A 15,447-nucleotide genomic window follows, 5' to 3' on the forward strand; every position below is an offset into this window, starting at 1 on the left:
GGCATCACTGGCTCCATTTGATGGATGGGAAAACCAAGTCACACATGAAGCGTCAGATCTGGCTTCAAGGTCTCTGTTCTGCTGGACCGTATACACACTATTCCCTGCCAGGGCCCAGAGGCCATCATACTTCCACGGTCCTTGATGCTTTCAGATCTGTCACTTCTGAGCTTGGCTCTGCTGAGGGCAAGGTCAAAGAGAGCTCTCTTTAAAGTTGCCACTATGACTCGATGCTGGCTTTGGAGTATTTCTTTGTCCAACAAAACCTATCCGATCATCCCCACAGTACCCCAAAGTGCACACTGATGGCCTGCTGTCCCAGAAAGCAAAGAGATGGACAGCAGAAGGGCCACTGGCATTTTACTCTAAATCTCAGGGCTGGGAGCCAGCCTCTCTGGGGGTTCCCAAGCAGAGAGCAGCACATAGGCTAATTATTACACCTCTGAGCTGGCAAGTCCTGAGGGCAGCTCACTGCAGCTGCCGCTACTCTATCTAGCAGTTTGCCCAAAAAACAAAATTGATATTCTCAGCAGCAAAACCCAAATTAACTGCGTGGATTTCAGTGAGTAGAGAAGGTCTGTGAGTAAAAAACAATGATGTTGTTCGTCCAGTCTGCTGAAAGGCCCTCTCCAGCACCTCCCGTGGCGGGTGCCATGCCCAGGCTGACCTGCAGGGAGGAAGTGCAGCCAGAGCCTAATTAGCATTCTGCAGCAAGCACTGAAATGCCGCCATGTATTCTATCATCATCTAATTAGAAAAGGGGAAGGCAGGGCAAAGGAGACAGTCAGGAAAAAAGAAAGATAGGTGGATGGAGGGATGAAAGCATGCCTGGCTTCCCTATCCCAAACTTGGCACATCACACTTAAGTGGACAAATGACTAGAAATGTTTCTTTTAGATGTGCTTTTAGAATGGACTGCTCATATCCATGGCTGACATCCTGATAAGATCCAACTGGGATAAAATAAGAGCAGATGTGTCTATGACCAAAAGACTCCTGATGACCCACACTACAGACTAATTCCCATGAGAAGACTTGCAAGGAGTTGTAGCACCAGCGAAAACTAGTCTTGCTTACCTGCTTTCTAGCCTTCTCCTCCCTGGCCTGGGCTTTCATTTGCTGAACTTCCAGAGAATCAGCCTTTCTTCTCCTCATAAACAAGTCATGGTTCCCGATACACAGCTGGAGAATCTGTGGCCACAGAAGCAGGAAAAATGTCAAACCCACAAATTGGTTTTGCTGCTTACCAGGCCACCTGTGCTACAGCATCATGGGCTCTTGTGGGTGGTAGTACACTTGAGGAGGAAAAGCATGGAGTAATAGGCATTCTGCTGATGGCCTCTAGTGCTCTTGGCTCTGGACACCTAAAATGAACACGCTTCAGAGAAGAGGAGGCAAAATTCACAAGTGAATTCAGATGTACCTCACTCTCTTAAGTCAAGATGTGGCTCTAGAGGTCAGGAAAGACAGGAAAGGTCATTGAGTAAGTTGGGCTGTTACAAAATGTTATTCATGTGGGGAAAAAATAAATGGGATCCTGCCCTCACACCGGACACAAAAACTGACTCCAAGGGGATTAAAGACATAAATGCAAAGGTAAGCATTAGCAATTGATACTAGAAAATAGACAAGAAATTCTTTACAATTAGGAAAATGAATGATGTCAAATAAGAAACTAAAAGCACATATGATTAAGAAAAAGTTTTTTTTTAATATCTGTCAACATTAAAACTAAAAGATTTTGTTTTTCACAACATTATAAAAAAGAAAACAAGCCACACACTGGGAGATAAAACAAATAAACAACCCAAGAGGAAAATGGCCAAATGACATGAAACAAGTACTCAACAGAAGTTGGAAAGATGATTTTGTCAATAAATATACACAAAGATATTCAACTTCATTACTAATTACAAAAATGTAAATCAAGACTGGGTGCTGCTTGCTTACACCTGTAATCCTAGGTACTCAGGAGGTTGAGCTCTGAGGATCACAGTTCAAAACCAGCCAGGGCAGGAAAGTCCGAGAGACTCTTAGCTGCAATTAACCACCAGAAAACTTAGTGGTGCTGTGGCTCAAGTGGTAGAGCGGTGGCCTGGAGCTGAAGAGCTGAGGGACAGCACCCAAGCCCAGAGTTCAAGCCCCATGATGGAAAAAAAAAAAAAGTAAATCAACATGACACAGTGCCTGACACGTCTGAGACCCTGGGTTTGGTTCCCAGCATTGCTATCCCTCCTAAAACTATTAGTAGGGAAACTTAAAACTTTAGACTTAATAGGTAAAGCTAAAGGGAAAAATGTATATCAAATAAACTATCATTCTACACCTCATAAGAGGATACTCTGATGAGGAAAGTTTCCTTTAAAAAGCAGCATTCAACAGGGTGCGGAGTGGTTCACACCTATAATCCTAGCTACTCAGGAGGCTGAGACTTGAAGAACATGGTTTGAAGCCAGCTTGGGAAAGAAAATCCATGAGACTCCTTTTTTTTTGGTCAGTCATGGGGCTTGAACTCTGGGCTTGGGTGCTGTCCCTGCGCTCTTCAGCTCAAGATGAGCGCTCTACTGCTTGAGCCACTGCACCACTTCCAGTTTTCTAATGGTTTTTATTGGGGATAAGAGTCTCACGGACTTTCCTGCCCGGGCTGGCTTTGAACCGTGATCCTCAGATCTCAGCCTCCCGAGTAGCTAGGATTATAGCCTGTGAGACTCTTTATCTCCAATTGACCACCAGAAAACCAGAAGTGGTGCTGTGGCTCAAGTGGTAAAGTACTTGTCTTGAGCCAAAGGGCTGAGGGACAACCCAGGCCCAGAGTTCAAGCCCCATGACTGACCAAAAATAAACTTTAAAAAAGCATTCGATTTCTCAGAAAAAATCCAGTTATTAATAATGAAAACCAGTACTTAACTTACCAGCTTATTAACACGAAGCTTTGAGGAGTTAAATTTGAAGACATCAATTTTCTTATCCAGTGGTTTAATAGTAAACTGAAAAAAGGAAGTAGAACAGTTTTAGCAGGCCAGCCTAGAATGCTACCACCAACTTGGAAGTTCCACAAAGCAACAACCACCCTGGCCACAGTCCAGCACAAGGCCAGGCCTTGGCCTCGCTTCCTGGTGCCCAGGAACAAAGCCTTGGTAAATCAGAGGCATACAGGGCTCCAAAAGTTCAGGATCCTAAACTGTGTTTTATACCATGCAATACCTTAGGTGGCTATGAGGGAAGGATGCTTGATGACCTCAAATTAGAGCCTGTGGCAGGCCCACCCTCAAGGCCATAGTAGGAGAGCCATGTAGTCTACAACTCTGCCTCTGCCTTCATGAAGCTCACAATCTAGCAGGAACCAGACTAATAACCATCAATTACTCAAAAAATGGTACCAAGTAGTGACTCACAAATGTCCTGGGGAAGTAGGAGAGGACTGGTGCTGGACTTAGAAGAGTCTGACAGAGTAAAAAAAAGTAGGGTGGATGGCTTTCTGGAGAGGATAAACTATAGGAATAAAGCAGAGATGGGGAAAGGGAAATAAGGGCATATTTGATGTTATTAGTTTCCTGGTGATGGTAATGATACTATGGGCTGAGAGCAGGAGAGAGGCAGAGGAGGCTGGGTATGTGTGGCGCAAGAGTTAGAGGGGTTTGGACTTCACATGGTAGGACACAGCTGGTCACTACAGCTTACTGAATGTGGACCGTGTTTGATAAAAGCTGTTAATAGAAGGAATAAAACATAAAGTACAATGGACTGTTGTACAAGAGAAACAGTTCCTGAAATCAAAGAGAAGAGAAAGTTGAATGATAAGAACAGGGTTGCAGCTCAATAAGAGAGGACAAGGCCAGACCCCTGGCAGGGAAGCTTAGAAAAAAAACAAAGACAACCGCCACTCTCAGCCAGCGGAGGAGACCTGACAGATTCTAGATTCCAAAGATGCCCTTGAAAACTGCACATCATCACGTTAAACAAAGGAAACCAGGTCCTGAAGGACAAAGGCTGCATGTTCTCTCTGATTTGCAGAATTTAGTACTACAAGATAGACACAGATATATACATATACATACACATATACATATACATACACACCTATGCGACTATTCAGGGGATGGTGGGGGAGGGGAGAGTGAGGCTCATGGAGGGTAAATAGTATTGATATACATGGTGTCTATGTCGGAAGATGGCATAAGGAAACTCACCGAAAGCTGTTTAATAAGGGGTAGAAAGAGCAAATACAGAAGGCTAATCTGATTAAAATATAATATATGCAGCGTGAAATGCCACAGGGAAACCCCTTGATACAATTAATTTACACTAAAGAAAAGGAATGATAGGAATGTAGAACAGTTCTGTTGGGGAGTGGGTACCAAGGGGAGAAGGAGGGCAAATAAAGGAGGGTGAATTCAGTTGTAGTACTTTATATGTATATGAAAAAAGAACAATAAAGATGAGGGTATATGAGAGAGAGCAATAGAGGGGATGAATTTGACCAGAGGACATCATGTGTATCGATGGGAATATAAAACAAAAAAAAGTCATCATATTCTAATCCTAACTACTCAGGAGGTTGAGATCATGGTTCAAAGCTAGCCCAGGAAAGAAAGTCAGTGAGACTCATATTGGATTAACTAACAAAAATCTGGAAGTAGAGTTGTGGTTCAAGTAATAGCCTTAAGTAGAAAAAGCTCAGAGACAATCCCAAGGCTCTGAGCTCAAATCCCAATAACAGCACTCAAAACAAACAACAAACAGCAACAAAAACAAACAAGACCACAAAAAGCCATACAACTGACATTGAAAAAAAATATTCAGAAGATGCATACCTATTCCCAAGAAAGTCTTATTTGGCTGTCATACATAACTACCAAGACAACTTCCCATCCTGCCCAGGCAGCTTTACTGCGTGAGTCTTTGATGTGGTGGAACATGATGGCGCCTGGCCCCAGGAGAGGGTACTTTAGAGTTTGTTGTGTCAGGCCACACTGGGGGAGTCTGTAATCCTTGGGTTCTTGGAAAAAATGTGTGTTTGGAGAGTCTTCAGTGCAGAAAGGTGGGTTAGGAGGTAACAGATTCTATGCTATGGGAAGACAAAGTTAAATCAGTGGCACATCTACTGCTTAAGTTAAATGGGGCTTTCAATCTAAGTGCTTTCAAAAAGAACTACTTAATGCTCACTTCCCAGACTAACTACTTATAAGAACTTCAAAGTCAGGATGGTTAGGATTAAGAAACCTCAACCTGAGCCACGTTGTGATGGATGGAGCATGCCTGTAATCCCAGCGATTGCGAGGCTTAGGCAGAACTGTGAGTTCCAGACCAGCTGGGCTACATGTACACAGCAAGACCTTGCTGTGTTAAAAAAAAAAAAAAAAGAGCCCAATCTGCTTTAGCAAGCATGAATAGATCTCAAGCACAGACTGGGAACCAAGGCTAGTGTTCCTTTCCTCGAGTTTCTACAAAGAAAGAAAATGAAAAATCTGCTTATAGCTCAGGGTTCTGCAGGCAACAACACAAACCATGTGATTCACTCTCAACTCTGTGCCGTGGATGTGCAGGTGCCAGCAATGCACTGAGCACAGGCAAGTCTCTGGGTCTCCTTGCAAATCCAGGGCTGGGCCACCCTGGCTCCCAGCCTCTGCTACTCCATTTATCAGACACAGCCACTAGATCCCTCTGCATCCCTGCTTCCTGGTATAACACCCACACTCAAAACAAAGCCCAGGCCTTAACAGCAGGGCTCTTACAAGGATTAAGTCACAGTCAGGGGAGAGTGCTTGTCAGCGGAAGGGAAGCACTCTCACCACCATAACCATTGGTCCTCCTACTGTACTTGTCCATCATAAGAGCCCAGTGTGACTACATTACAGTTGCTCAAAGGGCTGAAACTGAGTTGTTGTTTTTTTTTCTTGACCATGTCCAGGCCCAGAGTCCAAGCTCCACAACCAACCAACATATATACATACATACATACATAAAATGAACAGGGCCTAGGTGCAGAGCTTAGTGACAGTGCTTGCCCACATGCACGAGGTCCTGGGTTTGAATATATGAATGAACATAGGACTGAGACACAGATACAGAAAGAGTTGGATACAGAAAGAGCTCAAAAAGGCAACACTTAAAATACAAAGAGAATTGATCACCAGAAATAGAAAGCTAAGTAATCAGAAAATGTTCTTCTTTTCTTTTTTACTGTTCTTTGGGGTTTAACACTGACAGGTTGAGCTTCCTTGTCTCTCATTAGTCAATAGTGGGGTTTAGCAATTCTCTTTGAAAAGGGGATGACAATACTGTTCTGTAAATACTTTAAAAATCAACAACCAAAATCCCAAAGCCTGGGAATTAAAAAGTCCTTTCACTGACAGCAGGAGATGGCCTGGCTGGGGAAGCGCCAGCACAGAGGAGAGATAGGAAAGACCTTTTACTGGGCTGCAGGGCCACGAGAAGCATCTGCAGTACAGACATGTCCTACCTCCTTGTCGCTGTATGAGATGTTTCGGATTTCATTCCACGGGAAGGAGATCTTGGGGGTCAGCCTGTTCTCAGGGTCATAGATGTGAAGCCCCAGAGCATCCACTCCAAGCAGCAGCTCTGTGCCCTTTTTATTCTGCAGAGCCAATAAAGAGCAGCCACTGTCAGCTCCAAGGGGAGATTTTATTCAACTTTCTTAAGAACCTGGCACACACTGTTACATCTGACAAGTTTCAACAGGTCCCAACAGAAATCACAACTGTCTTGCAACCCAGGGGGCTTCCAGCTTCTAGAACTGGAGCAAGCAGAGGCAAAAGTATCCTGTTTGGGTGAGTTAAGTGTCCCCGGAAGGGGTCATTTTAGGGTTCCTCTCACTGGTTCAATGTCTAAAGGAGGGGTAATCTAAATGTTACCTCATAGATTAAAACTTACACAATAAAACATTTCTTATATAAAAAGAAACACTGTTGGGGCCTGGGGATGTCACTCAGTGGTGGAGCACTTCATAGCATGCACAAAGCCCTGGACTAGATCCCCAGTGCAAGAGGAGGGAGCAAGGGAGAGAAATAGAGAAGAGGAGGAGGGAGAGAGAGTATTGGATTACTAAAATCTTGAATTCTGGGACTAGTCAGTCTCATTTTAGGTTACAATGCAGACTCAATGTATTTTTACTCTACTAGAGTCAAAGATTAACTATAACATCTAGTTAGTGGGTATTATAGATATACACTAAAAAATTCTTTTGACTTCTCTCTGAATGTTTGAAATGTTTAATGTTAGGAACATATATTAACATGAATTATATACAAGTTACACCATAATAAAGCTGTGTAAAGCACTGACTATACATGTATAGTGGACGTGGTCAGCAGAGGGGACACTCAAGTATGAACAGTAAGCTACAACCTTACAAACAGCTGTGCTGGCCAGCAGCCAGCACCGAGACCAGCCTTAGTTTGGTGAAGGAAGGAAATCCCACACAAGGACCCCACAGCTCCTGACCTCTTGCTGACAACTAGGAAACTGAAGCAAGACTCAAGGGTGGAAAGCAGATCTGCAAATGGAGAAAGTGCTTGGACTCTGACTAGAAGTAGCAATCTAACAGCAGGTGTCAGACGAAGCAAGAGCTCCAAGATGAATCTCACACCTGAAGTCAGGCGCTACCACCCAGCCAAGAGCCTTCCGCTCCTCGGCAAAGCTTTTAACCACGTGCTAATAGAAGTGATGCTTTCTATTCTTCCATCTATAACACATTCTGGAAAATTAGGTATTTCATCGTATCTCTTACGTCTTAGTTAAAACTTGAAAAAAAGAAAGAAATTACCCTCTTGGTCCCTATCTATGACACTTCTAGAAATTAAATGGAGAACATCCCCTATTAAACTGTTTTGATCACACAGTATCTCATTAGTGTGTGTGTCGATCCTGGGGCTTGAACTCAGGAGCTGGATACTGTCCCTGAGCTTTTTTTTGCTCAAGGCTAGCACTCTGCCACGTTGAGCCAAAGCTCCACTTCCGGTTTTGAGGTAGTTAATTGGAGCTAAAAGTCGCATGGACTTTCTTGCCCAGGCTGGCTTTGAACTGCAAGACTCAGATCTTAGTCTTCTGAGCAGTTAGGATTACAGGCATAAGCTACCAGTGGCCGGCTTATTATATTTATTATAATATATATTATATATTTTATATTATATATTTTAATCTATGAATTAAAAGTAAATAAAAATTTTGAAAATTGACTTAAGTACTTGTCTTCATTAATTGTATAGTTTCAGAAATTGTAATATAATGCCTCTAAAATGGCCTAATATTTTAGAGTAGGTGATGGGCATATAGGTGTTAAGATAGGTATTAAGTAATTAAAATCCACAAAAATGTATTAATTGGAGCTAGGCACCAATGGCTCACACCTGTAATCCTAGCTACTCAGGAGGCGGAGGTCTGAGGATCATGGTTCAAAGCCAGCCCAGGCAAGGAAAGTCCAAGAGACTCTTATCTCCCATTAACCACCAAAAAACTGTAAGTGGTGCTGTGGCTCAAGTGGTAGAGAGCTCGCCTTGAGCTGAAGAGCTCAGGAACAGCACCTAGGCCCAGAGTTCAAGATCCATGACTGACAAAAAAAAAGTATTAGTTGGACCTAAAGAAATGGTACAATTAGCAAATACAAATGATGGAAACTTTAAAACAACCTTCTACATTACAATGGCACATTTTAGGCTCGTTTACAGAACATCACATTTCAGTGATGTTTTGTATACAAGTAATCCATAAAAACCTATAGTTAAGAAAATAAGTAGGGTGCCGGTGGCTCACACCTGTAAATCCTAGCTACTCAGGAGGCTGAGATCTGAGGATCATGGTTCAAAGCAGGAAAAGTCCCTGAGACACTTATCTCCAACAAACCACTAGAAAACCAGAAGTGGCGCTGTGGCTCAAGTGGTAGAGCGCTCTCCTTGAGCTGAAGAGCACAGGGACAGTGCCCAGGCCCAGAGTTCAAGCCCCACGACCAACAACAAAAAAGAAAGAAAGAAAGAAACTAAGTAATCTATCCTAGGATATTAAAAATATGCTTTGATTTATTGAATCTTAATATAAAAGTTGTAGGAACCCAAAAAGGGAAAGCAAAGCATAGCTGACCATAAAGGTGTACCACTGTGGCTGATCATTTTAACGCCCCTCATCTGTGACTGACTGCATTATGATCCACTCATTTCCCAGTGATGAAATGCTTCAGCATATGGCATATATTCCTTTGGAAGAAGGTGCCTGCCTGTAAATGGCAAAGACCAGTTCCAGGGTTAGACCTGAGCTGAACACAAACTCTGCTCTCTGCAGAATTGGCTTCCCAAAGGACCATGGACCATTAATGGGCTGAATAGAAAACCAATTAGCCTCACAGTAAGAACAAGAGTTCCACCCAAACAAATCAGTAATCTATAAAGGCAGCTTTACTTTCGGTGGGCCCCGGGGAAAGATGGTATTTCTAGGTGCTCCCTGGCTCTCTGAGAGCTTGAAATAATCAAATGTTACACTTCTAGCATTTCAACAGGTCTCTGCTAAGAGCTACACTGGGTCTGAGTCCCCCAAGGCACTACTGACACTTAATTACCTCTGATCTAATTTGAAGCCCAAAAACAGAAAATCAGGCTCTAAGGAGCTTCCCCTCCCCCATCCCCTTTTTTCTTTACCACTGAACTGTGAAAGGTTCTACCTCTACTACCCTGCGATAAAAAAAGCAACCCACTGGCCATATGGCCCTGGTTCAGTGTCTGAAGGAACTTGGGGGAGTATCCACACACCCGGATTGCAAAGTAGTTCACACCGTACATCTCCAGGTCCTGAGCTATCTTCAAATACTCCATTTCAGCTTCATCCCTAGGAGGAGAAGGGAAGACAATGTCACTGGAGCCAATTGATAAGGGTGAAGGCAGATACCCACCAAGCTGTACATTCTAAACCTGCCATCCCTCTGGAGTCAAGACACCAGCTCAAACAGACATTGGCAGAAGCTCTTTGTACTCTGTAGTCTACTATACACAATCACAATCTTCCACCCCGGCCAAAATAAGAAAACGAATTCATTAGACTATCTCTTGGTTTCAATTTCATGCTGTGCCCTTGGTAAATAGTGACATCTGTCTCAAGTGATTGAAGAAAAGAACACAGGGGTGGGGGGATGGGAAGAGGCTGAGAGCATAGATGGGAATAGAGTGCTTGCACACACGGGCCCTGGGTTTCTACCTGCAGCAATGGGGGGGGGGAGGGAAGGATGGGGTGAAGTATATTATTTTGTAATCTCAAATGGGTTTGATGTTCAAATTTTATTTAAACTGTTGTCTTATTTTAGTGTTCTTCCTCATCTAGAAAGCTCTGTTAATGAACACTTTTTCTGAGCACTACCTGATAGCTAGTTTCTGATTTTATTTCTTGAGGCACTGTTGCAGGTTAGGGCAAAATCTGGGTTGTAAAACCCAAGCCAGGTTACCTAATTCAACGTCCTAAGTCAAATTTAAAGTCAACTCTGGAAGCAGCAATGACTTGCAGAAAACTACCAAGTAGGTAACAGTATTAAAATATTTTAACTCAGGCCTCTCTCTGACCTTGTCTCCCCCTTCCCCCCATCTCAAAATGCTCTCAAATGGATTTTAAAAATTCACCCTGAGAGAACGCCAAGCGTTGGCAAGCAGGCAGAGGAACCAAAAATCACACACTGCTGATGTAAATTGGCTGAATTACTTTGGGAAACTGTTTGACATTATTGCAACAGCAAAAGCCATGAGACAATCCAACAATCTAAGTGTCCTTCAGTAGAAGAATAGATAAATACCTTGTGTTATATTAATACAATGGAATTCTGTGCAGTCATAAAAAAATGAGAAAATTATTACCACATGCCACAAACCCAAATCTCACATGATGAGCTTGAGTAAAAGAAGTATGGCACAAAAATAAAGACACTGGTTGGATTTATCTGAAGTCCAGAATGGACAGCGCCCAACTGAGGATGTTGCTCAGCAGGAGAGTAGTTACCTAGCATATGTGAAGCCCAGCATTCAATACTCAGAACAGTAGGGCCGGAGGGAGGAGCATATATACACACACAAGCAAAATAAAATGGACAAGGCTAGTAGCTATGATACTGGAAATCCAAAGACTTGGTTACCTTTGGGGAGAGAGGAAGCAGGAGGAGGATGGATCATGAACTATTTCCTCCCAATACCTGTGATAACCAATCAAGCAATTTACTTATGATTTGTCCACTTTTGCTATACATGCTGAGAGTTAAAAAAAAAAAAAAGTATGTGAAAGGAAGTTAATTTGAAAAAAAAAAGCCAGGAACAGTGGCACACACCTGTAACCCCAGTTACCTAGAAGGCAGAGAGCAGCAATACGGCAATTCCAGGTCAGCCCTGGCAAAAAAATAAACTCAACCAATAAGCTAGGAAGTGGCAGCACATGCTCCTGACTCCTATGCAGGAAACTGTAGGTAGCAGGACTGTGGTGTAGGGCAATCTCGGCAAAAATAAGAGACTATCTGAAATGCAACTGAAACAAGAAGGAGTGGTAAAGAGCCTGCAGCTAGCCTGAGGTCCTAAGTTCAAGCCTCACTACCACAAATAAAAAAGGAAAAACAAAACTTTAAAGGTTAATGAAAAGATAATCAATCCTGAAAACCATCAGGCTAATACTATTAATAGCACAAATTTTTATCTTTTATTTTACATATTTTTTAGATTGATAAGAACAAATGTTGAGGAAAAATAAAGGTGTAGGGGGACAAACATGTAACATTGTTGAGGACCATGCATTCATAAACCCTTTTGGAGGGCAAGCTGGTAGTACCCAGCAAAATACAAAATGCTTATTAGATGCTTTGACCAGCAGCTCTCCTTCTCTGAGAATCTATCCTCACACAGCTCATACATTTGCTTAACTATAGATGAGACCGTGGTGCCTGAACTCTGAGCCTAGGTGCTGTCCCTCAGCTCTTCAGCTCAAGGCTAGCACACTACCACTTGAGCTACAGCGCCATTTCTGGCTTTTTCTGCTTATGTGGTGCTGGGAATCAAACCTAGGGCCTCATGCATGTAAGGCAAGCACTCTACCACTGAGCCATCTTCCCAGCCCAGCTTTTTTTTTTTTTTTGTACTAGTCCTGGGGCTTGAATTCAATGCCTGGGCACTGTCCTTGAGCTTCTTTTGCTCAAGGATAGCACTCTACCACTTAAGCCACAGCTACACTTTCTGTTTCTTGGTATTTAACTGGAGATAAGAGCCTCATGGACTTTCCCACCTGGGCTAGATTTGAACTGCGATCCTTAGATCTCAACCACCTGAGTAGCTAGGATTACAGGCATGAGCCATTGGTGCCCAGCTGCAGAACTTTTTTGTCAAAGGGAGTAATAGGCAGATTCTCCAAATGCATTCATACTCTTACAATAGCATACTTCCAATTAAATGACAAAGTACAGACACTGACAAGCAATAGACACGCCTACTTTAGAGCAAAGCTTAGACAAGAATACACATGAAACTGAAGAGTGACATTACTCCCAGTTCTCCCTTCCTTTTATATTTTTCAATACTGCATTTTGTTCAACAAGCATGTCCTATTTTCACAGTTCCTTAAGGGGGGGGCGGGGGGACATAAAGAAATATAAACCAAGGATGAAGTGGCCTCACCTGGCTCGGCCCCGGTGCTCCGCGTACCAAGCTGTAATTCTTTCCTCCCACATTTCCGGAGTCATCTGATACAGATTTATTACCTATTGAAAAAGCAAAATGAACAAAAAAAAAAAAAAACCCACACACAAAGTAAGTCTGGGTATTGTATGCCGTTTTTATAATTATGGATCATTTTTACAAAACGGCAAAGCTATTTTTAAAAAGCTGCATGCAGGGAGTCACATGCAGAGCTGGTGTATAAACAAGCAGTATTCAGTTGGCAGAGCACTAGAAGCCGCAGGATTTCTCAGGTCTAACTGCACCCCTGGCTGGCAGCGGCCCTCCTTTTCTGCCTGGCTATATATCCCAGGACCACCTCTGGTAGCAGAGCAATGCTAACCCCAAGGCCCTCACCTGCACAGAAGGTACCAAAGGATGGGTAGAAGTTGAGAAAGGTGAGGAGGGCCTTTATTCCATTCCTACATCTCCTGGGGATTCCCTGTCACTTCAACACCTTTAAAGAACTCACCATGCTAGAGAAATACACTGAACTAACTCCAAGAACCTCTGGCTTTTTATATGCTTCATCAAGAAAGTTGGGCATTGAGGCTCCGTACCATAATCTCAGCAATGGATAAACTGAGGTAGTAGAATTTCAAGTTCAAGGCCAGCCTGGTCAACAGAGTGAATTTGAGGCCAGCCTAGTCTATAAATGATTCTTGTCTCCAAAAACAAAGTAATAATAGCAAGTAAAAACATACGCTTAACTGAGATTCTATAGTCTTTTAGCTCAAGATTTATTACATGGCTGGGAAGGTGGCTCAGTGGTAGAGTGCTTGCCTCACATGCATGAGGCCCTGGGTTCGATTTCCAGCACCCCATAAACAGAAAAGGCTGGAAGTGGCACTGTGGTTCAAGTGATAAAGCTCTTGCCTTGAGCTGAAGAGCTGAGGACAGTGCCAGGCCCAGATTTTCAGGCCCCACAACCGATTTATTACAAACTATGAAAATGTACTTGTCATGTGCTTTCAACTAGTAGATTCCTTCTCCTCCCCTCCCCCCTCCCCCTGCCACAGCCCCCAAAGCAGATATTTGATTTCTTACCCTTTTTGGAAGCAATTCTTCTTGAGCCAAAAATCCCCGTTTGTGCACAGAGGGGTCGTAGTCACCATACTGGAAGAAGAAGAGAGCAGGTGATTGAGATTCTAAAGACTGCTGTCATTTCTGAACAGGGCTCAAGTCGCTCATCCCCTCCTCCCAGCTCCAGGGAGCAATTCAATTCCGATGACAAGTCAAGATTTCAACCTTGCCAGTTTGTTATCCTTGAATGAAAATACAAAGCTGATTATATCTAGGAGCAGAGTTGCAAAAATCCCATAAGGGATGAATGGGTGATGTGCTAATAAGAATGTGACATTTGTATGGAAATGTAGTCTTGTTTTCTAACCCTCCAAGAAAGAAATCACTCGGAAACATTAGCTTTTGGATGGAAACAACAAAACACTACCTTGAAAGTTGTGATTAACAAAGTGTGATAAGAGTCTTACCCACACACAAGCTTTTAAGTGGCTGGTAATTGGAACCAATTGCTAGGTGGGAACCAGGAATAACACAGGCAATATTTTTTAATACCTTTCGCACAAGGGTCTGAAAATTGCTTCAGAAAACTCATGTCATCCCTGTCATTCCTTCTATGTAATGAGTTGAGCAAAAGGTTAACTGATTTTGTAAACGCTGCAGAGCAAGTCACTAGTGGGCCTGGAAATGGGACCTGCATTTTAATTCAGTTCTCCAGGAACAATGACTTAGAAATTTTCTGAGTTTTAAAAAATATTTCTTAAGCCAGGTGTCAGTGGCTCATGCCTTTAATCCTAGCTACTCAGGAGGCTGAGATCTGAAGATCGCAGTTCAAAGCCAGCCCGGGCAGGAAAGTCTATGACACTCTTATCTCCAGTAAAGCATTAGAAAACCGGAAGTGCCACTGTGGCTCAAGTGGTAGAGTGCTTGCCTTGAGCTGAAGAGTGTAGGGACAGTGCCCAAGCCCAGAGTTCAATCCCCACGACCGACCAAAAAAAAAAAAAAAATTCTTTCGAGGGAAGGGATGACATTGTCCAAAAAGAAATATACTCTTTACCTGACTTATGTCCCCTCTGTACATCACCTTTATAACAATTAAAAAATTAAAATAAATAAGTAAATATTTCTTTCTTTCCTAGACAACTCAAGTCCAGGCAGGGACTCATTAAAAATGAGTGCTGGTGGCTCACACTTGTAATCCTAGCAACTCAGGAGGCTGAGTTCTGAAGATTGTGGTTCAAAGCTAGCAGGGGCAAGAAAGTCCATGGAACTCTTCTCTACAAGTAACCAACAACAAATGAGAAATGGAGCTATGGCTCAAGTGGTAGAGTGCTGGCTCTGAGCAAAAACACTCAGGTTCAGCACCCAGGTCATGAGTTCAAGCCCCAGGACTAGCACACACAGACACACACACACAGACACACACACACACACACACACACAAAATAAACAAGGGAGAATGAGGCTAAGGGCATACTTCACTTGGCCTATATTAGCAGGCCCTAGATCCAATCTCCCGAAATTCAAAAAAGAAAACAATGTTTAAAAAGAGGCTAACTGGGGCTGGGAAGGTGGTTCAGTGGCAGAGCGCTTGCCTTGCATGCCTGAGGTCCTGAGTTCAATTCCTCAGCACCACATAAGCAAAAAGAAAAAAAGCTGGAAGTGGCACTGTGGCTCAAGTGGTAGAGCGCTAGCCTTGAGCTGAAGAGCTGAGGGACAGCACCCAGGCCCAGAGTTCAGGCCCCAC

The 15,447-nt window shown here is 43.1% G+C and overlaps 1 protein-coding gene across 4 annotated transcripts in view; it reads right to left on the reverse strand.

The window, feature by feature from the left end:
• The window catches only part of Nf2 (neurofibromin 2 (merlin)), a 96,043-nt gene that overhangs the window by 24,983 nt on the left and 55,613 nt on the right, over positions 1-15,447 (reverse strand). For 3 of the 4 annotated variants that reach the window (XM_013014476.1, XM_013014477.1, XM_013014479.1), the window contains exons 5-10: positions 13,728-13,796; positions 12,642-12,724; positions 9,759-9,834; positions 6,464-6,598; positions 2,913-2,987; positions 1,078-1,191 (exon numbers count right to left, since the gene is read on the reverse strand). In XM_013014476.1, coding sequence (XP_012869930.1) covers positions 1,078-1,191; positions 2,913-2,987; positions 6,464-6,598; positions 9,759-9,834; positions 12,642-12,724; positions 13,728-13,796 — 552 coding nt within the window. The remainder of the gene's footprint in view (positions 1-1,077; positions 1,192-2,912; positions 2,988-6,463; positions 6,599-9,758; positions 9,835-12,641; positions 12,725-13,727; positions 13,797-15,447) is intronic. The other variant, XM_013014478.1, reaches the window with a different exon arrangement.

Source organism: Dipodomys ordii, unplaced genomic scaffold (genome assembly GCF_000151885.1).
Source record: "Dipodomys ordii isolate 6190 unplaced genomic scaffold, Dord_2.0 Scaffold23, whole genome shotgun sequence".
NCBI lineage: Eukaryota > Metazoa > Chordata > Mammalia > Rodentia > Heteromyidae > Dipodomys > Dipodomys ordii.